Genomic DNA, 26,031 nt, shown 5'->3' with positions numbered 1-26,031 from the left:
TTTTTACAATACTGCTCCTGGGGACTAAGTTCAGTGGGAAAGGAAGTAACGAGTACTCCACAGGCTTGAGCTCTCAGCTATGCAGGAACATATACAAAATAAGTCACCTTAATTAGAGAGAAATGAAATGCAGATTATATACTTAGCACAAGCCTCCCAGCAGGAATGGTTAAGGATACCATTTTGTTCCAGAGAGACCCTAAGAGATCGGGCTGCAGCTACAGCCTTTTCCCGTTGCTAAGGGGACAGTGTTTGTTAAAGCACTTTCTTTTGTTGCTAGACACTGTTGCCCTCCTCTACAGAGATCAGTTTTGCCTCCTTTACATGCAGAGCAGCTACACAAAAGTACTCAGTGCAATCCAGGAGCAGTGCCTTGAGCGAACCAGGTTACAGGTGGGAGGGCAGAGAAGCAAAGCACAGAATCAGAGAGTGCACTAAAGGCAATTAGAGGGAGATGAAGAGTGAGAGCGAAGGAAGCTGTTTCATGGCAACAGGAATGACTTTGTCAAGGTTAGCCAAGAACAGCAACTGTGGGTAGGTCTGGCCAGAGCTAGTCAATAAACCAGGACTGGCACACATGCAGTGGGTAACTAACGCTGTAAACCACCTTGTGAATCTCTTATCACTTCCCTTTCCTTGGCAGCACGATTAACTCCCTGTGCTGACACCACCACCTATGCAGGCACCACTTTTCCGAGCTGTCTGGGCCACAGGGAAGAGAATCTCTCCCACTCTCGGATTCTCAGTGCCAGTTGGTGAGCAACCAGCTTTAAGAACACCCTGACAGAAAAACTTCTGTACCGTTCAAGCAATCTGAGATTTAAATGTTTTAATAACCAACACCGTGACAGCTTTAACTCTGACTCTATTTGTGCTGTGGTTTTACAGCTTGTTGCAGCTCAGTCTCTGTTCACACCATTTGCAGCCTCTCCCCTCTATCAGATGAGGTTGTGACAAGCAAGGTCATTCATTTTATGCTGGCATGAACCAGGCCAATAGGCTCTGTTAGCATCCAGGACCTTGTTCTTTCTAAAAATAGCCCTTCAGGAGAACTGGATCATATCTTTCAATCCCCTTTTAATATTTTAAGTGTGAATAATGGAGATTGAATTTGATTATGTTCCATGGTATTACCTTCGATGGCTTTTTGATGAAGAAGATTTTTTCCATTGAAAAAATGGGGGTGGCTTTCTGAATGGCTGGTTGTTAATACTATGTATGTGCCTGTTTTCATATCACTATTTTATACTATGGCTTCTCTAACTAGATGTTCACAGAGCTCTTTGGTAAGAAAACATAATAATCCCCATCCATTTGTGTGTTGGGATATTTGTATGTGATACCTGTCTTTGAAAGAGCACAGGGGTTTTTTTTTTGTTAATTTGCATTAAAATGTATGCTTTGTTTTTTAAGTGTAGCTGAATGGTTCATTTTTTATATTTTGCTAGGGTTGTGAAGGCCATTTGCTGGGCTTTGAGATTTCTAATGTGATTTCCCAAGCAATCTAGGCTTATGTGAACATGTTCTCTTTGTCAAATGATTCTACCTGTGAAAGTTGAGGGAAGCCTCAGCTTAGGAGCAGTTGGTCAAGTTCATCAAGATCCCATAAATAATTAGGTTCCTTCCAGTTTAATGGAGACTAACCTCTGTGTAGTAGAAAGAGAATGAAACTAGTGCCCTCATTGAAGAAAAGGTCAGGAGAATGAAGCAATTATGACAATTCATCATTTGTACCTTTCATTTGGCAGCTTCTCAGCTGTTCAAACAGGCTGTGCAAAGCTCTGGAATAATTGCAACGTGTCCTGTTGGCACTGGGAATGTAGCAGAGGGTATCAAGGGGATAAGCTAGAGAAGTCCTACTAGAGAGGGATGAAGACAAGTGGTACAGAAGTACATCTGCAGGACACCCTCTTCATTAGTTCAGCTTCTCATGGAAAAGCTGGCATGTCTGAATGGATTGTGCGAGAATTTGGCATATGACTTTTTGCCCAGTTTTGGTTCATCATTTCTGTAGTTTGTGTGAGCACAAGGGCTCGTTGATCGGCATATTTCTTTGGAATTGCATTTAATAGTCCTTGCTGTATTTTCATGAGGTTTTTGTTTTGGAACAGTGCAACACAACAGAGTGGAATAATGTTAACTTTGGTTGCTTGAGCCAGTTAAGATTTTTATGAGTGCACCAGCAAGAGTCATTATGTTATTCATCTACCTCTGAAGTTTGCATATAACTTACAGCTATCTGAAGCTAACTGAACATCCACTAGGATGATTAGGCATCAAAAATCACATTTTTGTTTATGTTTTCAATTTTTATTTCTGTAGCAGATGCATTACCCATGGATTAACAATGTGAATCTGAACAAAAATCTTTCCATTTTGATTTAGCTCATAGGACCTTTTCCAACTGTATCCCAGTTGGAAATTTGACCTTGTGGAGTCCCAAATTTGGCAGAAGGAAAGTGCTGCTGGAAACACTATTTTCCAGTTTCTCAATCATTTATTCATGAATATGAAGTTACACACTGAGTATTATTTGGCCAAATCATTTGCTTCAAGAGTCAGGTTTATGATTCTTTTCCAAAAAGTGGAGACTTGAGTGTATCTGGTATATCACTCTTACCACATGTAGCTCTGCAGTTCCAGAGGGTTCAGGCTGTCTTCCATAGCTTTCAAAAACTATGAGAAGCTAAGAGTCACAGGTTATCTACTTAGTGCCAAAAAACTTGATAATGCAAACTTTAATATTGAAAGGTCAGGTATTTAATGTCCTAATAAAGAACACTGTGCATGTGAAACTAATCTGATTGCAAATCTGATTGGCAGTGTTCACGAAATTGCTGCCAAAAGTCCTTACGGGAAGTTGTAAACTGATATCCCAAATCAGTTGGGACACAGCACTGTATTATAATTCTTAACCATCTTTTCATCTGCTGGAGTAATAATATCTTTGGAGATCTTTCTTGACGATGTTTCAGAGGTTGTGTTTTAACTTCAGCATTATGGTTTAGAGATTTTGAGTTTGTCTATTTGTCTCTTCACTTCAACATTGCTGCATCAGGTTTTTTGCATTCCTATAAATAATCTGCAAGGAGAGAACACCCTGGAGTTGCACATCATTGTGCTTCTTGCTGGGACCTTTTTAAGGCTCCTGGTCAAAACCCCAGATTTTCAGTTTTGTGGGAGTTTTGATCCCTTCTTTAAAAATCTGTTCTTTCGTGATTGAAATACAACAACAAAGGGAAAAATACACAGGGAGATGTGGCTGCACACACACAGTTTTTCCGTTAAGTGAAATTTCAACAAAAGACTGAGTTTTCTAACTGAAAGATTTTATATTGATAAAATCAAGATGCTTCATTTTAATGTCATTATTATGTTGCAATATAATATGAAGGAAAAAGTCTTGATATTAAAAGTTTTTTTCTGAAATGCAAGACCTTGGATATTTCGCCCCCTTCCCCAATAGCATTTCAGTGAAATCACTGTGTTTCTGCAGGGTACCAACAGCTGAATAGAATGGCAACATTCCACTGGAAAATTTACATCCAGCTGTTGGAAATTTTCTTCCACTGTATGTTCAATCGGGAACTCACTTGGTTCACATCATGACAATTATAGATAGCTTATCTGTCTGGCACCTTAATTAGCAGATTACTAATCTAGGCCTTCAGCCTTTCTGGTTACTGATAGTCTGTGTTTTCTAACCCTTCAGTTAGTCTTTTCATTCATACATGTTATGGTTTTCAAATATTCTAAGTTTTCATGAAGCACAGACTCCTACATTCTATCTGGTTTAACACTAAGATTATGGCTAAAGTGGAAGAGAAAATCCAAAAAGGTTTGGCAAGGATCATGCCTTAAATGGATTTAATGGATTTAATTTATTTCTCCTCCTAGGGCACTCATGCCAAAGTTTCCAGCAGCTTTTGGTTTTAATTGACAAAGAGGCTCCACATCAGTACAGTGGGAGAAGTTTCTCCTGTGTAGGTAGTTTGTTGAAAAGTTTAGGGCTCATGGGATTAAATTTATCCTGTATCTGTCAGATAGTTGTATTGCTGTCAGCAAACCTGTTGTCACAATAGGTTCTTCCCTTTGACAGGGAGCTCTTGATAACCTGTAAATTGTTTGTACACTATGGATCTATCACCTTTACTTAAGGTCTGGAGTTAAGCTGTAGTCATGTTTGTGTGCAGCTGTGCTATTCTGCAAAGGGCATACTTATGGGATCACATGTAAATGCTTCCAGCAGAATGAATTGCCCACTGGATTCAGTAGAAAGCTTCTGAGACATCCAGTCTGACTAGCTGTGCTCCATTCCTTTCGTGCAGGGAACGGATGAAGCTATGGCTTACACAGTCTCGATTACACCACAGGAACAAAACTAAAATAGTTGAATTTTGGAAGTTTGTTCAAGATTTCTCCCTCCTGGCAACACTGAAAAAAATGAGACTGTTATGGTGGTGGGCAGGAGTATCTGCTGTTTGAATAAAGCTTAGAAATTTTAAACATGTACTTGTGAAACTTAAGCACAAATAGAACAGATTTGATTCAGCATAGCTCCAAAAAGTCATGTTTTGGTTCCTTACACATACTTTTCACACAATCTCTTTGTTGATGTGGAATCATGTTTGTCCTGAAACTGTTTTTCCAAACCGAGCTTTCATTACTTTTGTGGAAATTATGTGTTTCTTTTGTGTTTTGAAAACCAAAACCCCATACCAAGAGTTACAATAACAGTGTAACTAATTCACAAACATAGGTTCATTTCTCACCCTCAGAAAGAGTTTGCCCAATGACATGAACTTCTGCATCCCATTATGGTAATTGCATACATGAATCATGGAATCGTGATGACATGTGAGGCTCTCCAAAAATTTTGGATGACTTTTTACACATCTCAAAAACTATATGCTGGATTCTGTATGGGTGGATGTCTGTGCCCTGGAAAGATTTGATGACATCTGACTGGTAGTTCCTTCATACTGGGGATGCTGCCAAAAGTGGGGGGAGAAATAAAAATCAGAGCAGAGAAGAATAATAACTCCAGCTATGTACTTGATCCCACAGGAATCTTCCTCCCTGTACTCAATACAGTAATATCATCCGAAAGATGGCCATCAACAAAAATTGTAACGAAAGCTTCAGGGCTGGAACACTTTTCAGGAGCAAGAGAGCTGAGGAAAAGGCATGGAAGGAAGAGGAAGAACAGAAAATCATTGGGGTATTTGAGGTAAATGTCAGTGCCGGTACAGAGAAATATATTTGCCATTAAGCTCTGCTGACATTTTCTCTTTTAAGGTCTTTTTTACAGTTGGTTCTGGTCTGGACATATGTCTGTCATTTGGGACTTGTGTTTTTTAAGACGGCCATTTTGCTCAGGCTGACTGTGCTTTTAAGTGCCTCACTTTTAAGGTTTTTTTTTCCTGAGGTGAAGAACAAATTTGAGAAAACACATTGATTTTTCTATATGACAAAAGATTTCTGAAGGCTGTAAGGCTGAAGGGGATTAATGCTTCCAGGATTTGAACGGTGACTAAACATTTGGCAGAAAGATGATACTGGTACGAAAGGTATTCCTCCTTACCATCTTGTGAAAATTTTCCTATGTTTGGCCAGTCTACACATGAATGAAAAACCTGTTTGCATGTAGTAATGTGTTTCTTTATAGCTCCAAATGCTAGCAGGACTTTCTGTGACAATAACAGAGTTTTATGTACATCCTACATCCTGTAAAAGATTACAATATGAAATCCATAATACAAGCAATCTGCTTGGCTATTTTCCCTCTTAGTAGCAGGAGCCATGCATGGTTTGGCTCAGATGTCCTTCTGGATCCTTGTGGTAAATGCTGCAGGGCCTCGCAAAACCCTGTCCTCTTTGCTCACTGTGATGATCCTTTTGCCACTTCTGGCAGGCAAGGAAGAGATTGTAGAAGGATGTCCTGGCTGGGACAACAACTACAGAACTCTAGGGAAAGAGAGGCTGGTACAAGTGCAAGAGAGCTGAGGAAAAGGCATGGAAGGGAGAGGAAGAACCTTAAAAAAAATCTTAACTGGCAGATGGGACAGAGGAAGGAGTAGCAACAGAGGTTCCAACACCTCTTGACCTGCTCCAACAAGTCCCCAGCCTTCTTATGTTGGTGGCCCCAGAGCTGGATGTGGTATTCTAGATGTGTTCTCATGAGAGTGGAATAGAGCGGGAGAATCCATTTCCTTTAATTTTATCTCCCAGGGACAGTTTCAGCATGGTATTTTAAAAGAAAGGGAAAAGAATCCTGGAAAAGACAATCTGTAGAGGCAGTACTAGAGTTGCCACAAGCAGTTTTGTGCAGTTATGGATGTAATTAGTTAATTTAATGAACCAAGCCGGTTTTATCATAAACCTGTGAGTGGCTGAGGTCACTTGGTCTGTTCAGCCTGGAGGAGACTGAGGGAAGACCTCATTGCAGTCTACAGTTCCCTCGTGAGGGGAAGAGGAGGGGCAGGCAGTGGTGTCTTCCTTGTGGTGCCCAGTGACAGGACCCAAGGGAGTAGCCTGAAGCTGTCAGGGGAGGTTTAGGTTGGTTATCAGGAAAAGGCTTTTCACCCGGAGGCTGGTTGGGCACTGGCACGGGTTCCCCAGAGCAGTGGTCACAGCACGAAGCCTGGCAGAGCTCAGAAAGCTTTTGGACAATGCTCTCAGGCACATGGTTTGACTCTTGGTGTGTCTTGTGCAGGGCCAGGACTCGGACTCGATGATCCTTTTGGGTTCCTTCCAGCTCAGGGTATTTTGTGAAGCACGGCTTTGCTGACACTTCGTGCCCTCAGAGCTTTGGGTTTTATTTCAGCCACTCGCTTTGGGAAGGAAACGCAGGGAAGAGACCCGTGGAAAGCGGCGGAGCTTCCCTCGGCGAGCACCCTTCGGCCCCGGCCGTAGGACGCTGAGGGCTGCCGGCTGAGGGCTGCCCGCGGCGGGCGGGGCCGGGCGGGGCCGGGCGGCGGCGGCGGCGGGGGCGGGGGGAGTGACGCGCCCCGGCCCCGCCCCGCTCCCCTCCCGCCGCTCCCGCCTGGCAGCCGCGGCGCCCGGCAGCGCCTCTCCTGCGTGCGCTCCCTCCGCTTGGTACGGCCCACCCCGCCGGGGATCATGGCGATTGATGGTAAGTAGGCCAATAACGGGCTCCTCTCTGTCGCCCCGAACCGCTCCCCTCCCCCAGCCCCCTCCTCTCCCTCTCCTCCCCCGGGCACGGGGAGAGGGGCGGCTCCGGGGGGAGGGAGGGCTCCCACCGCGGCGGGAGGTGGGGGCGCACCGAAGCCGAGCGGGACCCCAGCCGAGGAGGGCGGCGGGGGAGCGCCTCCTCTGCTCCCCGTCCCCCTCGGCCCGGCTGCGGGGGCTACGGTGCTAGGGCTCTTTGATGACGGGGGAGAGGTGAGTGTGGTGCTCCCTCCTCCCGTCTCCGTGCCCAGGAGCCGGGCGGGGTAAATAAACCCCTGGCACGGTGGCCGGCATCCTTCCTCCTCCTCCTCCTCCGCCGCCGCTTGCCCCGGGGATGCCGGGCGCCGCGGAGGGGACCCGAGGAGGACGGAGCCATCCATCCTCCCGTGCCGTGAGCCGCCCTTGCTCGGGACGGCGGGGAGGCGGAGGCGGGCGGCGCAGCCCCCCGGGCCGGGCTCTGCCGCCCCTGCCCGCCGCCGGGTCCCGGACCGCCGGGGCCCCCCGCACCCGGGCCGGGAGTGTCGGTGCCGGAGGTGCGCAGCCGTGCCCACCCTCGCCGCAGGGACTTTGCCAACTGCTCTAAAACTCGTTGTCACTCTCCTGGCCCCGGAGTCTCTGAAAACTGAGTCCCCAGGCGAGGGATGCTCCCTGCTCTCCGCCGGTTCCTGGGAGCTAACAGGCGGCACCGGAGCTGCTGTCCGCAGATCTTTCTAGTCATGACTTAGAAACAACAACAACAAAGGAGCGAGATGTACTAGACACTTGTTGGGTTTGTTTGGAGATGCTCATCTTCAAAGGCAGGGCTTCTGAGCTTTGCTTTGAAACCTCTCCTCTCGACTCTGCGAGTAATTTTACACCTCGTTAGAAAGCCTTTAAAAAAAAAAACCAAACCAAACAGAACTTTATTTCTAGGCAGACAAGGACCTAAGGTATGCAGCTTGCTCGGCCGAGGTGTTTCTTTCTGAAAGCATCTGTTGTTATAACTTAAAGGATTTAGGAAAACAGTGTGTGTGTGTGTGGGAAACAAACTGTTCTGGTTTGCTTCGCATGTGGGATGCTTCTCTGCTGTCAGTTTCCCTGGATTAGTAATTCAGGCCTCTGTAAGGAGAAGTTGCACTGCTCAAGCAAAGCTGCGTGTTCACCCTGTCTTGGAAGCTGTGCACACCAGGAGTCTGGGCTGGCCAGCTTTGTGTTGGCTGGGTTCTTTTCTGCTGAAAAGTCCTCTTAATATTATCAAGAAGATAGCAAAAAATTCTGCTGGGGCTGGACATTTTACATAACTCAAGCTCAGAAAAAAAAATTATCCTTCAAAATCTGTCTCTGTTTTCATTTTAAGCAGCATTATCCCAGAAATCTGTGAGGATCTGTTAGATCTGAAAATATTCACAATATGCGAAATTCATGTGTAATATTTTCAGAGGATTTAGGGTATTACTTCTTAAAAGTTAAAGCAAATAGTCATGAATGAATAAAGCAATCTAGCTTTTGAAAAGAATGCAACACTTCTCATTATGGCCAGACTTCAGAAATAGCTCAACTGTCTGGTAGATGCTTATGTGAAATATCCAAAATAGGACTTTAGCTCTTGAGAAAATTGGGTGCACAGTTTACATTTAAATGTGAGGTGGGATTAAAAAAAATTCCAATCATTAAAGTGGTCTGCTAGGTTTTGATTTAGGGCTCTTCCTGAAGACAGCAAATGCAATGCATTTTTCTGCTGTAGCCTGTAGCAGACATGCCTCCTCTTTGTTTTCAACTGACTAGCTGATTGCTGTAGAGTTGTTGGTAGGTGTTACAATTTTTATTCCTTATCTTGATGATCTCTCCCTCCTGTTTGTGCAACAGTACCTTGCCTTGACTGTGCTTTTTAGCAGTACGGTGTTCTGGCCAGCAGTGTTTAAAGATATGAGTTTGATTGGATTGAATATAAGCTCTTGAAGGCAGCATCAAACCATGGATTTCTAGTCTAAACGGTCAAAATGCAGAATTTTCATTGTGTCAAAGTAAATTTGTAAATGTATTTAAGTAAACAGAGAAAATACTTTGTTCAGTTTTAAGGACACTGCATTTGGCCAGATTTTTTTTTTTTTTTTTTTTTTTTTTTTGGGGAGAGGCAGAGAAAATAAGCAAGATTGAGAACTTCCCTTTGAAGAATAAATATAAAATAGTTCAAAACTCCTTCAGGCAGGACATAGATGTGAAGAGTGCCTAAAACGAAAAAGAGCTCAAATTAATATAGAATCTGTTAGCTGCTTTTGGCTGTTTTTAAAAATCTGGAATGGAAAAGTACCATTTCCAGTGTCACTTTGTCAGCATACCAGCTTCCAGTGGTTCTAACACTAAAGCCCAAAGTTTTTGTAAAAGTGAGGCTTTTTGTATCAAGTGTTACAGAGAACCAGGGTGCCACTGGCCATGGCCAGTGACCCTTTTGGTCAATGTCAATGCTTTGTTATGCTCACTGACAGACGTTTAAAACACAAGTATTCTTCATGTGACCAGGTTCAAAGCTCTAATCCAGTGATTGCAGGAACTGTTACATCTTTTTTCTTTAGAAAGTTCATGTCATGTTAAAGCATGTTCTCTTTGTATTTCTTTATAAAGACACCAAGTTACGATTTGCATAGGTCAGGCAATCTCAGATTTGTGAGGAAACAACAGAGAACAACTCTATTGGAAAAGTTCTGGCTTCAGTGCGTTTAAATAACTGTATTTGCAGTTCTTATTTCTGTGTAGTTATCTTCCAAAACACAATTAGTATTTACTAGGAGCTCTGTTTTATGATGCAAGGTTATTTATTGCTTAGTATTTCCACTTTTTCATAGGGGAGGATTAACACGGAGAGTATCAGAATGGGGAGCTGTCAGATATGGTAGAGAGTAGGGGCCAAACTGAAAGCAGTCATAAAACCAGACTTGTGGGCAGTCTGAGATTAAAATCTTCCCATCTACTGGTGCCCAAGCCTGGGGTCTTGTTGCAGTTTGCTGGGAGGGGGGAAGAAAGTTGAGGAGTGACTTCTGAGAATCCTTCAGCACCACTGTTCCTCATGGTGATGCCTTTTCCTGGTCTTAAAATCAAGAGGCATACACGGTTAGAAGGGGAAAAGGGATTTTACCTTGGTATTTATTCTTAAGGATCCTTAGGTGTACACGTCCAGGTCATATGCATCGAGATGTACCCCACCGAGTCTTTCCCTGTGTCTCTGTGTCTCTCTTCTCCCGTGGGTCCCCCCCAACATTGGGTATAACATTATAGGTTTTACTAATTAGCATATCTATCAAAGATTCCCCAGTGAGAGGTTCAAGTGAGCCCCCCCTCCCCAAGGAACCTTCCCCTGGATGGTTCTATCTTGGTTTACAGAATGTGTTCTGGAGAGGACCTTGGGGTCTGGGGCACACTGATCCCTAGCTATGAAGCTTCTAAAATGTTTCGTCTCTTAGCTTAACAAACAAGTCTAAGAATGTAGGCAAAAAGCACTAGGAATACAGAAGCTGTAAAAAGGTATAACGGGTATAAAAGAAAAGGCAAAAATCTTCGTGGCATCAATGGCAGCATTAATTTCATTTCTCTATGCTACTTCTCTTCCTTTGAGCAATAGCAAAGCTTTAGTGCCTGCCTTAAGAGAGGAGAGGTCTGGGTGAGGAGCTAGCAATGGAAAACATGTTGCATTGCAGGGAGGGGGGCAAAGAAATGATAGAGGTCACAGATGGAATGTTCTATAAACAAAGGCAGAACTGTGTGTCTCGTATATCCTCATGAATCTACTTTTATCAGATTTTTGGGCCACACTTGAACATGCTGTAATCTAGCACAGGCTATACAAGTTTACATTTCTCAAGGATGGGAATACATCTGGAGATGAACCTTTTCAGACTGAGCTAAATCGTTGTGATTTTAAACTCTTTCATATGGTTTCCATTGTGAGGAGTTTAGTGCTAAGAAATGAGAATTAGTATTAAAGAGAGTAATGAGCTATACAGGTAAAAGGAATCCAGTAGAGATGAAAGAATTACAGTGAGGTGTTGTCATCTAGTAAGTTACTGCTAGAGTAATGAGACTAATGAGTATGGCTTCCCCTGTTTTCCCCTTGTGTTCCTGTCAGTTTAACACTTTGATGTCGAGGTCAAGGTCTTTGCCAAGTACGTACCTTTTTGATCATTTTGTTCCCGAGTGTCTGTGAAGTGTCCTGATCTCTCTGAGGTTTCTCAGAAGATTGTCCCCTTCTTTTTCCCCATCTTCCAGCTGTTTGGTTTGGAGCAGGCAGCTGCACCTATGTGTGCTGTGCAGGGGTTTATTGGCTGGTGGGCTGTCCTAGTGTTTGGTGGGGCCTGTGTTTGTGTTGTATTTGACTGCTGATTTTTATGAAACATTAAATTAGGTTCTTAAAACTTTCTGACAATTTTGTCTTAAATTAGCCAGAGAATTTGTAAACAATACAAGGATGAGGCAGGAAATGAACTGTTTAATTATATAACCCTCATTTCCTTGTGAAACAAAGACAAGAATTATGGAATGAACCTGCTTTTTGTTTATGGATACAAAAAGGGAGAGTATTTAGAACACTGCTTCATACAGGTCACATGAAAACTATGCCTAGTTGCACATTTCCAGAATCTAGAAAAGGAAACAACAGAGCAATGAGCTGCTTACAGAGCTTAAGTAGGAGTATCATGTGTAGTCTGTAGGTTGAATCTGGCCTGGGGAACAGTTTTATCTTGACTTCCCAGTTACCTGGGCTATTCAGGTGTCACTGCAGTGTGTACTAGAAGGGTGTAAGGTGACATGGAGATCCTCAAGTTAGTGCTGACTTGAAATGACAGTAGTGCTTCTGAATCCAAGTTGGTGCAGCCAGGGCAGGGGTTGAGCAGCAGCATCAGTATTTAATGAAGCCTAAATATAAGAAGACATATTTTGTACTTAGGCCCACTTTTAAACACATTTGTCAAATGTGTGGTGGATCACATGTCACGGTATCATATTGGATCAGCCACACACGCAATTGGTTTAATGCTGTCTTATGCTTATTCAGTGTTTGTTGTGGAAACTGTTCAGTGAGTGTTGCATGGTATTGTCATTGTGAGGATGATTTCCTGCATTATTTGCTGATGACAGTGAAACCCTATGCCATAGGCAAAATCACCAGTTTCTGGGTTGGATTTGTCTTACACCATCATGTCTGTAGTGTTGAATCTATTGAAATGAAGAAAGCTGGTAGGTCTCTTGTCTTTTAGATAACAAAGGGGGCTACCTCTTTTTAAAAACCCCACCTAACCTCTCATGTTTTACAGACTTCTTTTTGACAAGTTCCCCGTGGGCTGAGATGAAGCTATCATACTTAATATAAGAACAGTTGATGTGTTCAGAGTGAAATTTTTCTCAAGTTCTCTTAATTTTTATTGCTTAGCACTTTTGCAAATTGGAATTCTTGGTGTTCAAGATGAGCATGCAGGAAAGTAAACACACAGTCACTACCTGATTAAAAATGTTCGCTCATATTGCCATCAAAATACAGGGAACCTCTAAGAAAACAGAGTTTTGCTGTCTTCCAGAGAACTTTCAACTGTTTTAACCATTAGGCCTTATTTTCTCTTTGACCTAATTCAGTTATACCTCTTCCAGCTTTTGTAGTGAATGATGCAAGGGTTTCACAGCTGATACTCTCAAATGTTTTCCTGAATATTGTCAGGTTTTGAACTGCGTAAGTCCGAGGGCCCATGTTGCATGTAAAAGTTGAAGTGGATTTCAAGTCAGCAATTAATCACTGAACCTCCTAATTTTTGTGCATTTCACTCTTGGAGATGGGAGGTGTTTCCTGATTACTGTGTAAATCTGTTTGTAGAGTAAGAAGGAGAAATTCTGGGAGAATTTTGAAAGTTAATTCAAAGACAGCAAATTAGTGTTGAGTTTGTGAACTAATAGGTCCCATTCTGCAGAGGAGAATAATCTTTGATGTGAAAAGGGGTAAATTCAGTATGACTGACACATCTTACAGGTACTTCTGTAGGCTAAAAGAAGCAGTTTTCCTACTAAGTGGAATCTTTTGCAATACAAATTCTTTGTAGTAATTTCCCTTTGTATCACAAACTTACTGCATTATCTGAAATATTTGATACTATTTCTATGAGTATTATTCTCCATAGATCATAGAGTCATTTTAAAAGAAGAAATGTTTTTCAGCTTACTTTCTCTTGTGAAAATTTGCTCTAGAGTAGTGATTAGTGGTGTTAATTAAAAACTGTAGGAATTTGCTAAGTCATACTAATTTTTTGTCCTTTTTTTGTTGTCAGCTTTTGTTGTTGACATTTCTGTTATTTCCTGAACATTTGATAGCATTGTACATTGCTTGGCAATGTGTGTTTAATCTTTTTGTCATTTTCAGTGAAGTTATTTTGTAGCTGCTGGTTTTCTTTCTATTTTTAGTAAAAAAAAAAAAAAAAATTATAGGTTTTAGGTCAGATTCAAACCATTTCTACTGGATGTTTCCATTGCTAGTTATATTTACTGTATTTCTTCGTTTCCACTAGTAAGACTTATCTGAGGAAGTACTTGACTGAGAGCAAGGTGAAATAAAGAACTTAATAATATTTTTTTTAGTGCTAATTATATTTCAGTTGTCAGGAGTGTAGGGAAAGGGAAGTTTCTGGTCATTCTGGAAGCAGAGTTAGTATTATTTTCATGATGAGGGGAGAAGGTCCCAAATAACCTCTCTACTTTATGGCTTAGCTTAGAAAATCCATCTCTTTTTGGCTACTTTCAGTCCACATAGATGCTTCCATTTATTCCAGTGTGGGTAGGATTGGGTGCAGAACTTGTTTGAGAAACAGAAATGGCTATGCTGTTCTTGATCAACTGTCACTGCTACTTCATTGATCAGTGTCATTGGTTCTGTCGATCACAAATATAATTAAAAAGAAATTATTTCCCCTGAAAAAACGTACTAATGTTTGTCACTACTTTTATGGTTGGATAACAAAACCCAGAATATTCTTAGGACAGGTAGATGATGTATCCTTAGGGTAATAAATTACTAGATAGGGGTCTTTTTAGATGGTGCTAGTAAGGAATACAGTCTTTACAGTAGGAGTTTGTATTATAAAATCAGAACATAAATTTCTTACTTTTACTCTTGAAAACTTCTGGTCTTGGACATGTCTGCTGATAATTTAGTCTGATAGTTATTTCTCTTATTAGTGTGTTAGACAGTGAATAATTGTTCTATATTCACCTGTTTACATCCACCATCTGTTGGGTTTTTTTCAGGTCCAAGTGTCTTAGTCTATTAAGTCACCCCTCATAGAGAAACCTTTTGTGTTTTAACCACTTTCATTGGCTTTTTTTTTCTTTCTCTGTGTCTTCTGTGATTCTATTTTATTCTTGGAGGTTGTGGGATCAAGAGGAGACCAAAATGGCACAAAACGTAAAAGATGTAGACATATAAATAAGTATATAAAATAGCAAATATATCTTTTTAGCTTGCTGTCTCTTTCCTTATAAATTCAGATGTTCTTTGCTTTTTAGTTTGCTTTTTGACTAGTTCTAAGCATTCAACTTTAAACATTTCCATTTCTACATATGCACTGTTATCTGTAGACTAAACTTGTAAAAAAGGATGCTAAAGGAATGCAGAGGTGATTTTACACCATGGGCTAGGATGGGCTAGTGATTGTATGTAACCTCTTCAGGGAAAAACACTGATGGCAGCTGTAGAGTTGCTGTTGCACGAAAGTCTTCAGCTTTGTTTATTTTCCATTACAGTTAGCTGTCTGATCATCTAAACCCACATTCTTCCTTGTATTCAGTTCATGGTGTGAGGCAGTTTTTAAAGTAGATTAGTTGGTATATGGGACCCAGAAGTCTTTCATCATAGTTGTCTTTTAAAATAAATTTGTAGCATGTCGTATGAAACGCTTAGCATAAGAATGGGTTTCCTGAGTGTTTTGCATTCCTAGCAGAAGCAGTAGTGTTTCCTCATGCTTACACGTGGTAACATTAGCATTGTGTTAGGCTTTATCACTTGTATCCTATTTTATGTTTCTACATTGTAGCACCCTGTTCCTGCTACTCAACCTGCTCAGTGTTGTCGTTCTGCATTGGAATGTCGTGGGTTTGCCAAGGGAAAAAATAGTTGTCTATTGTTGAATAAAATGTTAAGAAAACGTTGGTTGAATGTGGTCCAAACTTATGAAAATGCTAATTAAAAAACAATTCTCAGCAGGAAAGTAATTTATCATGTAAAAAGTGCATCTGAAAAATTATACCCGCTGACAAAAGGCTTTTGTGATACAGTATAATGTTCTGCTGCAGCTACGAACATGGATTTGCTGATGAACTGAAGAATAATGGATTTTATACGCACCAGCCTAAGTTGCATCACATTTTTGCTGCTGGAACTGGGACTGTGTGCCATGTTTGTTGGTGGCTGAGTTTATGGATGATGCCAGGGAGGGAGTAGTTAATAAGCTGGAGGGAAGGGCTGCTACCTGCGTGCTCAGCAAGCTCAGAGTGGGCTGAAGGAACCTCAGAAACTTCCACAAGGACAGATGAAGTCCAAGCCCTGTGCTACCAACTGCAGGCAGGCTGGCCAGGAGTACCTCTGAACAAAAGCCCCTGAGGATCCTGGTGAACAGCAAGCTGAACACAGACCAGCCACGTGTCTGTGGCCTGTATCCAGCTGTGTGAATCCAGTATGAGAGGCTGACAAGCTGGGGAGACCTCAGAAGAGTGCCACTAAGCTGGGAGGGAACTTAGAGTACCTGGCACGTTAGGAGAGGCTTAGGAAATACATTTGTGTAGTCTGGGGAGACCTGACCGGCACTCTTACAGCAGCTTTTCACTTTACAAGGGGGTCTGAGAGGTGGAGATGGGTTCTTAAGCTGCCCAGTGAAAGCATGTGTGGCAGTGGGTGGGAGCTACATCAAGGGGAGTCCTGGCTGGCTCTAAGGTTCTAGAAGTGCTCGCAGTGACAGGGGTGACACCTTCCCCCTGAGGACCACTGGTGCCCGGAGAGGTCTCGGAGTTGTGGTCGTTGCAGGATGTGGTTGGTTGAGGCTCGGAGGAACTTTCTGTAATGCTGGTCCTGTTCCTGCTCTGAAGTCTTTGAGAGCACCAGATGTCATTGATTCCCAACCTAAATCACTCTATGGTAATGCCTGTGCTACGTTTCCTAGACAATTGTTATCGGCATCTGGTGGTGAAGTTCCAGCTAAACTCCTGCTACAGTAGAACTTTGAATTTTGAGTTGTACTAGTTTAGAAAGACACAAAATTTTCAGTTGATACAAAATTCAGCATTCATCTTCTTTGATGTACATGTTTTCATCTTTTTGCTGCCTTAGTCATCTTGGCAAATAGAGACTTCAGTTTTCTCAGTTTAGGACAAAACCTTTGTCCTAAACTGAGAAAATTAAACTTCATCAGATGTTTCAGCTGCCTCTGGAAAACATCTGGCCATTCTGTTTGTGTTAAATGTTTGAGTGACTTAGATTTTTAGGACCACTAGGTGGTTCTTGCTCAAGAAAATGAAAATGGTTTGTTGAATGTGCAGTTCTAAAATTACTTGATCTTTCATTATTTTTCATTTTACTTCCATTGTCTGATATTATGAAAAGCTCTTTGTACCCAAGTGGGTTTGTTTCTGTTCTTAGATTACATTTTGGACAGAGTATGATGTAGTTTTATATGCAAACTCACTTAAAACCTTAAAATCTTAAGTAGGAGATCATGTTCATAGTCAAGATGAAATGGAACTAATAATAATTTGTGTCTAAATCGAGCTTAAATTTTAATTAACCATAACATTGTTAGTGAACTAACACTATACTATGATAAATTACCTAAAAATAGTATTTAAAGAATAACATTTAAATGTGTCATGCCTCTGAACCGTTGGGATTTATGGGCTAACCAACACAAACCCACTATTTTCAGACTGAAATGCTAAATTAATGGTTGGCATCTTGCTGTCATGCAAAATGTTTCCATATTTTCAATTTGGTTTCTTTCAGTAACTAGTTTATTAAAAGCTGAGAGAATTCTTGGGAGTTGGAAACATGGAAAAACTTGGGTTTATCTGTTAATCCATGAATAAAAGCAAGGTGTGAATAATGTATTAGTTCCACAGTTTTGAGGACCACAGGGGAAAAGAAGAATCTGTCCAGGTCAATTGAGGATAAAATTTCAGGTCTTTCCAATAGAGTTGCTCTCTGTTGTTTCCTCACAAATATGAGATCTTTATTTTTAACTGTCTGGCATCTGTAATTTTTATTTTTTCTTCACTGCTGAATTTAAAACTAACAGGGGAAAAATTCTAGGGATAAGGCTTTCAGCCACTCTTCTGGTTTGTCTTTTATACCCTGAAGATGATTGCAATGACTTTAAAGAAGATTGCAATCTTCCCCCTCTGTCTGGTTTTGGGGTTTGTTTGTTTGTTTTTAATGCCCTGTTATTTTAAAAGCAGATTATACTTTTAATTTAGTTTTCTTATGTTTTCCTTCCAAAATGCTTTCTGAATGAAAATGATTTTGCCCAGCTTCTAAAATGCACTGAAAACAGGGAATTATATTGCTATTACAACTGGATTTTGTAAGGGTGATGACTCCACAAAACTCCTGGTCTCCTCAGACTCACTGGTACTTGATTTCCCATTCAAGAGTATATTTGAAGCTTGTATTTCATATTTCTGAGTATGTTGACATAAAATGAGGATTCTTTTTACTTTCACAGACATTTAATTTTTTTTTAGAAGAGTTATGTTTTATTCCATTTATTTGATCCCTTTTATCCTTTCTCCCTCCAATATATGGATTTCCTGCAGTTATTTCTTTAAAGTGTAAATTTAAGTAGAAATACAGATATTTTCTTAAAGCTTTACAGTACCATCTGGTAGTGTTACCGGTTAAGAGTTTTAAGTATTGTTTGATATCATTACATGCTGTATTGTATGTCATAATTAATTTATTATGGAATGCAGGAGAGTAATAAGTGCTATATAATGTATTTCCATATTTTTGAGATGGGAAGAATTTTGTTACCTAAAGCTTGTTTTAGTACGTTTTGAAGTGTTTGGAGCCCAGGAGTGAGTAATACATGCAAAATAGGTGTTTTGTGAGGCTTTGGAACCCTGTTTTGTATTTTCATGAGATTGCAGAGAACTGGGTATGAAAACCCAGGCAGCTCCCCTCAATTCTGTATTCACATCCATGCACTCCTTTGTTGTCAGTGGAAAAAGGCTGAGTGGGTTAGGGTGTGCTTAAGAGAAGCCATAGCATGATGTAATTTGGAATTTTAAGGTTTGATCACGGGGCATATAATTCCAGAATATTTTTTAGTTTAGATATTATGTGTTAGTATTTTGTTTACGAGCAGTAATCCCAACATTAAAATGTAAACAAAAATGTAGTATCTAGCAACAATTTTATTATTCTCAAATAAATATCTATCTAATTATAATAAATAATAAATATCTAAAGTTCTGTACAGCTGATTTTTTAAATTTAAAAAATATCTAAAGGAGAAATTCTAGGCAAACCAAGCCTTTGTTAATAGGGTTTTTTTTGTTGTGTTTGTTTGTTTGTTTTTGGTTTTGTTTTGGTTTTTTTTACCATGGTGGGTAATCATAATGTTATTTTGGCATTCTTTATATTGCAAATATTTTTGATATTTTGACAATTCTTCTGTAGATAGCATTCTATAGGGTAGTTCCCTCCAAACAGGAAATTTTGTTTTATACGTGGGAAACATTGCTGTGGCTTCAGTTAAGGTGCTTGCTTTTGTAATTTTATCTGTATAAATTCAGTATAAAGCTCTTCAAACTGTACCACCATTAGCAATATTAAGCCAAAGGTACATTTATTGTTTTCTCCAAAGGATTTAATGTATAATTTGAAAATCTGTTGAGTCAATCTTCTGCATTTTTATTAAATGAAGGAATTTTGGAACTTTCTTTTACACTGTTTATAAACCTTATTAAGAAACAAAATCCATTTTATTTGTTACTGTTTTCTGATGATGTATTTCCTCACAGGTGGAGAACGAACTTGTGGTGTACATGAACTGATCTGCATTAGAAAAGGTAAGCAATGATTTGTGAAAGTGAACTCCTCAGCTTGTGAATAGTCCTGGTGAGAAATCTCCTGCCCAGTGTTATGATCTGACCTTTTGTGGATCTTAGTGTTGCATCTTTGTGTTGCAGAATCCTTTGATGCTGACAATGTCAATAGGAAAAAATAGTGAAATTATAAAATAAAACTTGATTTTTCACAAGAGGGAAAAACGTGTTCCTCCAATATTCACGAAGTTACATGGAATTTGTTAATGTTGTTCAGCTGTGATGGGTAACCACAAAAACTTTGATCTTTGCTTTATCCAATGAGACATTTTCTAGGATTATATAATTTTTAGTAGCAATAGAAAGTTGTGAGGATGTTTAAAAAAACTGATGTAATGAACAGGCAATCTCTGCCTCTGATTCCAGGTGAGATCCTAATGACTCAAACTTCTTTGAAAACAGCTGTAACAATAGTGAGACGAGCAACTGACAGAGCACAGAGCAGAGCTGTGCTCTGGAGAGGGCTGGTACAGCTTAAAGCTGAGCTACAGTGGCTGAAGTTGGAGCTCGACAGAACAGCTCAGCTGTTTTAAAGACTGGATACAGTTCTGTTTTCTGTTGCTTTTGGCAGCCCTATGCTGCTTCCTCCAGCATTGCTGTTGAACCTCTGTCTTCTCATCTGAAAGTTAATAAAAACAAAATAGTTTCTTCAAGGATTAGTCCCTTGAATTGAGTCTTGGTTAGGTCAGAAGAGTCTCAGTGCTTTCAAAGGGAAGGAGTAGCAAAGTGTGGTGGGAGAGGAGTAAGGCTGCAAGACAGTTTTGACAACAACTTAGTGTTAGACTGGCTTAATAGTATTGTCAAACCACATCATACTCTGTGGGAAGAAATTTTGTTTGTCTTCTTAGTTTCCATTGCATTCACTGAGACATTTTGGTAAAATCATTTGGTTTTATTGAAACATTTATTTAATATTGCCTAACCTCAGAATTAAGTCTACCAGTTAAGGTCAAAATAGCTTTATGATCACAAGTTATCTTTTTCAAATAGCTATTTAAAGAATTATTGAGTGTTGTATGTGGTTTGACAGTACCGTAATTAAGATTTTTCCACTTTTCTAAACTCTGAATCATTTAGATCTTCCTTTTTTTAAAATTCTTTCTCATTTTGGAGGGGAGGTGAATTTTTTCTTTTTATTTCTGTCTCTGTTTTTCCATTGATGGATAAGTTGGCACATACAGTGCTCTGTATTCCTTCTGTAATAGGTCCTGTTTATCTTTCTGAATTGTGAAACTCGTTGGAATTTCAGAAAGCCTTCTGATAAAGTTTCAAAAGCTGTTAATCTTGCTAATCCTTGTTTATTTTAGGATGCTGTACTGATTTTAGGAAAAACAATTTTTCTGCATTCTTGGAGACAGTGCTGTATGGTTTTAATGTTAATTGCTGGGAAGTTAAATTGAAAAGATGTTTTTGTTGTTTTGCTTTTAAGATTCTGTGTTATATTTGAGCATTGAATTCTGAACTCTGTTAGCCATTGATACAGTAAATTAAATAACAGTAGCGTGGAACCTGTGTTTTAGCTTTGGTGGTTATAAATTAGCCTAAGGGTAAGTGTGATTAAAAGAGAAATATCCTCTTAGTGCCGTTTATACTTGCATTATGTTGGGTTCCTTTTTAGTTCACGTGAGTTTCCATGTATAGTCTAACCTTGTGTGTCCCTATGTTACCGATAAATTTCTCCTTGTAGCGCATGGGTTTGGTTCATTCTTGTCTGTCTTCGCTCCCTACTCGATGTGTACCTTTAAGGCAGAAGATGCCTGCCATTGTACTGCAAATCTTCCAGTCATGTAGAGTTTTAGTTACTTTATCTAAGACTTTACATCATCTGATGCACATTCAAGATGCTTTTATTGTCTGACCAAGGCCAGGCTCCTAAGGATTATTTTATTTGCCAGTTGTCCAGCCCTGCTTGCTTGCCAGGATGAGAGTGCAGACTCGAGATCTCTACTGACATCCTCAGAATAGGAAGGCATTTCCAAGCTGAGAATTCCTGGCTGCCAGCAGTCTCGAGCTGGTCAAATCAGACCTTCCAGCTTTGTCCTTAATATCACTGAGTGCTCATGTCAAGCTTATACAGGATGGAGTGTCCCATCTCTTGGCTGTGCCCTGAAAGCCAAGCTGTTTTCTCATCTGTGAGCTCACTGCAGAAGTTGAAGGGACAGATTAAATGTTCACATTGACACATGGGTAATTCCCTGCAGTCTTGTCTGGTGCTGGGTAAGGTTGCAGGGTGCCCTTCTCCTTTTACTCTGGTGTCTGTGTGACTGTGGCACCAGGAGAGTACACTCCAGCACTCCTGGCATTCATCCACTCCCTCATTTACATCAAATATTGTCTGTGAAGCTTTGAGAGCATGTGGTGTTTGACAAAATGGTTCTCTATTTGCTATTTGCCTGAAAGCCTCTCGTGCTTTCTGCCAGGGGTGGTGGGTAACTGTGACTGCCCTGTGACTGGAGTTGGAGTGCCCATGTGGAACCCCTGAAAGAAACATTAGTAGTAAAGAGCCTGCATTAAGTAACTGGAGTTCTTCCAGTGTACACTTGTGCTTTGCTTGTCTGTCCAGCTTTCTTACAGTCCTTCCAAATACATGATTGTTGAGAAGCAACTAACAGGATAAACAGCAATGTTCCATCTTGTTTTTCCTGTACTGAATAGGGAAAAGGGAAAAGTAAGCATGCAAGCAAGCATGTGTTTTCTATGAATAATACATGGGAAAACTTTCCGGTTTCAAGTGATGGAATGTAATTACAATTTATATGGGGATAATATGACTTGAAGGACAACTGTTGCTGGTGGTTAATTTTTCTTTCTAGTTAGCAAAGTAACACATTCTTAAATTGTCTTTTTGTTGCCTGTCCTTTCATTTTTTTGCTAGGAAAATAGGAACCTTGGAGTGTGAGATGATGACATGTGTAAAGGGACCAGAAAGGTCTTCAAAGCTGTGTGTGACTACATCATTTAGCTCAAATAACATAATGAAAACTTCTTAGCTGTAGTTGAAGGCATAGCTGTAAAAGCAAAACTGAAGCCTTAAAAAGCAATTGTCTGCTCTAAGATTATTCAGCTGTAAAAATGAAAATAACTTGAAACCTCACTTTCCATGTTTTTTTAGGTTTTGTATTTCTCAGATTAGTTAAAACCATAGACTCAAAGGTTTGCAAGTACCGGTTATAATGTTCATTGAATAACTGAGATTATATCAGTTCTACTGGGAATGTGATCCCAATATGGTATCGATACAGGACTCAGATTTGCTACCCAAAGATGTAGCATTGTCTGGCACAGGCCTCCTCCCGTGTGACATTAATGTTGTTTCAGTTTTGTGGTTGCCCAAGAGAGATGGTGGTGGGTCCCCTCCTAGGCTGCACAAGAAGGATTGTGTTACTTTTATAGGGTTTTGTTATTTGATTTCCTTTTAACAGATTCATACATTTTTGAGAAGAATCTGCAAAGAGCTGATCAGGAGTTAGGAGACTGATAGGCTTTTCTGGAAAAGCTTTAAAACTAATTCTTACGTATTTTTAAAGAGGCTTCTTCTAAATGCATAAATATAGGGAGTGTGTGTCCTGAAAATGTGAGTATTTTGTGGCTGTTATATAACATCTAATAGCTAAAAAATACTGAACAAGTCACTTCCCAGCTATCAAAAAGAACTTTAAATATGTATGATCAGCTATTAGGGAAGCACTGAAATTTTTGTCTGCTATGTTTAACATAGTTAAGTAGTTGAACTGTTTGTGCAGTTTTATATTTACACATTGTTGAAATCTGGAAAAAAGGAAAAATAGATTCTTGCTTTTATTATAAATTAACTTCTTGTTTAGTTCTATTATTTAATGCAAGTTTGTGTACACACACTTATTCAGTGTCTGACAGTACAAATTGAAGGCCTGGCTAGGGAAAAAAGAGTCCTGCTTTGTTTTTGACAGCAGAAGGTGACAGGAGTTTTTCTGAAACTACTCAGCTAGCAGTTCGTGGTTTTGCTGGGTATCTTCCTAGTATCCAGCTGTTTTTGAGGGGGTCCAGAGATTTGTGTTAAGTTGTTCCTTTGGTTATTTGCTATGGACATAAAAGAACTCAGGGAACTTGAGGTCAGACTTGAAAAAAACGTATCTTTTTTAGCTGTGTAGTGCAGCTGCAAGTCTAACTTGGAATTAGCTGTTGTTAGATTTGGTAATGTTTTAATTAAGGCTGTTTCAGGTTCTGTTTGTACAAACAAGACAGATTTCTGATGAGTGTTTACGATATTGAGCTATAACTGAAGAAACTCCTCTTTAATATATTCTGCTGTGTATTCACTGTTTGACATGTAAGTGACATTAAAGGAGAAAATATATGGCCGTATTATTTTTAGGTCTCTTTCACCCAGCATTTTTCACTTGTTTATTTTTGAAGTAGTGCAAAGTGATACTTCCAACTCAGCAGTGTGTTTTGTGTTTAATTCATGGAAATGTAGATTGAGTATCCGAGTAAGGGCTGAGTTGCACTGATGTTTAAAAATTATTTTTAAGCCCTTTTTTTCTTTTGCAAGATGTTCCTTTCTTTCTATTGTTGTGGCAGTCTTGCAAACAAAGGAAATTATTCAGCAAACCGACTTTGTGACTAATAATGGAACAGAAGTGCTCTCTTTAATATGTAAAAGAGAATTTGCAAAAAGACAATGTCTTCATCTGACAATGAAAAATGTCATTGGTAATAATAATTTTGAAAAGATAAGAAGGTGTGAATTTTTGCTTTGTCAGAAGTATGTTTTAAGTAGAACTACTCCTCTTTAATGTTCTGGTCAACTATCCTTATCCATTTGCATGTGTCTGAATGTTAAGCTGCCAACTACATTTAATCCAAATGGAAAAAAGTAACATTTATTCATTAGTTTCATTTTACAGTAGAAACATTATTATGTTGAAAGTCAACTGCATCTGATACTCAAGTTATCTTACACTATTTGTGATAGTCTACACTAAGTAACTGCCTCCGAAAAAGAAATAAAATAATTTTCCCCTTTCTCCCTGCTGTCATCCAGTTGGTAGAACTACTTGTTCTTCATCAGGATGCCACAGATGGTAGCAAATTTCTTTAAATTAGATAACCTGAAATGAATGTAAAATGCAAGTATATGTTGTTTCTATACTTATTTAGGGGTTCAGATTTGGGCAGTACAAAGTAAAGTGCACTTCCTCTTATTACAAAGAGGAATAAAAACTCCTCATTAGGAAAGTATAAACAATTAAAGCTATTTTTATAAAATATGAAGAACATAGTAATTAATACTTTTTTTTTCAAGGCTTGACAAAATGTTGTATCCCGTGAATACTAAACTTCATAGACTTGGGAGATACTTAGAAGTATTTCTACATGTTAAAAAAAAAAAAAGTAATAATGTTAAGATTAACACCACCAGAATACATACTGAATTTTGCACTCTGTTGGAAAAGTAATCTGTATGTACACATTTTGGATTAGAGAAAATTTAATACAAAGTAAATACAAAGCTTACTGATGCCCATACAGAAAACAGAATATTATTTTTGTGTGTTCTCCTTGGAGTCTTCTGGAAAGCAGCAGGTACTGGGGAAAGTGCTCTTCTGGAAAGCAGCACTTAATTCCAACTATGGCAGTATCTTTTCTTTTGTGGCAAGTTTTGTGTAAGAACTTTGCTATATCCAAACCCTGGCCTTCGCTCAAGTTCTCATGTTCATTTAATCATTTTTACCACGCAGTACTTTGCTGTATATCCTGGTTAATTGCTGTTGGATTACATGGATTGTCTCATGCTTTGTTGTTAATTGTAGTGTCTGATAGGGAAAAACGAGGTTTTAAAGTATTTTTTTTAACATAGATTATTTTTCTTTCTCTGTAGTGGAGAGCTACTTTGTAATGGGTATGAACTTTTAAACCGCAAGCCTCTAGACCTCTGTGGGTCTTTAATACCTTTGCTTTGGGAGGATTATTTGAGAATACCATTAAAAAAATTATAATCACTGCTGTTCTCCTACCCACTGTGTGGATAATAGTCATGTAATATGCTATGTAATTGCAACAGATTATTGGGATTTGGAGGTAATCAAGATGATTCCATGATCAGTGTCTATTCCAAGTGGCAAATGTGATGCTTCCTTCGCTGTTTCTTTTCAGAGATTTCTGTTGTGAGATACTACTTAATCAGAGATGAATTCCGTGTAAGAGAGAAAAGGCATTGAGGGACTGGTAAATCAGCAGGGATGGCAGGCTGACAACTTTTTCAGCACATAAGGATTTAGGAATTAAAAGATTTCTGTCAAAAGTTTAAATCTCCATCTCAGACTATGGCTTCAGTTATTCCTAAATTCTTTCTTAGATCAGTGGTTTTTTGGAACGAAGGGTCCTCTTTTTTCTGTAATTAAATTTATCACCAAAAGACAGTTTCAGCATCGTATTTTAAAAGAAAGGGAAGAGAATCCTGGAAAAGACAATCTGTAGAGGCAGTACGAGAGCTGCCACAAGTATTTTTCTTCAGTTATGTGTGTGGTTAGTTCACTTAATGAACCAAGCTGGTTTTATCATAAATTGTGAGTTTGAAGTGGCTGAGGTCACTTGGTCTGTCCAGCCTGGAGAAGAGGAGACTGAGGGGAGACCTCATTGCAGTCTGCAACTTCCTTGTGAGGGGAGGAGGAGGGGCAGGAACTGATCTCTTTTCTGTGGTGCCCAGTGACAGGACTTGAGGGAGTAGCCTGAAGCTGTGTCAGGGGAGGTTTAGGT

At 39.8% G+C, this 26,031-nt stretch overlaps 1 protein-coding gene across 3 annotated transcripts in view; it reads left to right on the top strand.

The window, feature by feature from the left end:
• The first annotated feature begins 7,032 nt into the window (after positions 1-7,032).
• The window catches only part of SYT14 (synaptotagmin 14), an 88,757-nt gene continuing 69,758 nt past the window's right edge, over positions 7,033-26,031 (top strand). For all 3 annotated transcript variants that reach the window (XM_042051486.1, XM_042051484.1, XM_042051483.1), the window contains exons 1-2: positions 7,033-7,135; positions 19,210-19,257. In XM_042051486.1, coding sequence (XP_041907420.1) covers positions 7,123-7,135; positions 19,210-19,257 — 61 coding nt within the window. In that variant the 5' untranslated portion in view covers positions 7,033-7,122. The remainder of the gene's footprint in view (positions 7,136-19,209; positions 19,258-26,031) is intronic.

Source organism: Corvus kubaryi, unplaced genomic scaffold (assembly GCF_017639235.1).
Source record: "Corvus kubaryi isolate FWS band 111438036 unplaced genomic scaffold, C.kubaryi_AGA036_p1.0 76, whole genome shotgun sequence".
Classification (NCBI taxonomy): domain Eukaryota; kingdom Metazoa; phylum Chordata; class Aves; order Passeriformes; family Corvidae; genus Corvus; species Corvus kubaryi.
The sequence above is the reverse complement of the archived record's forward strand: the minus strand, read 5'-3'. Positions and strand labels throughout refer to the sequence as shown.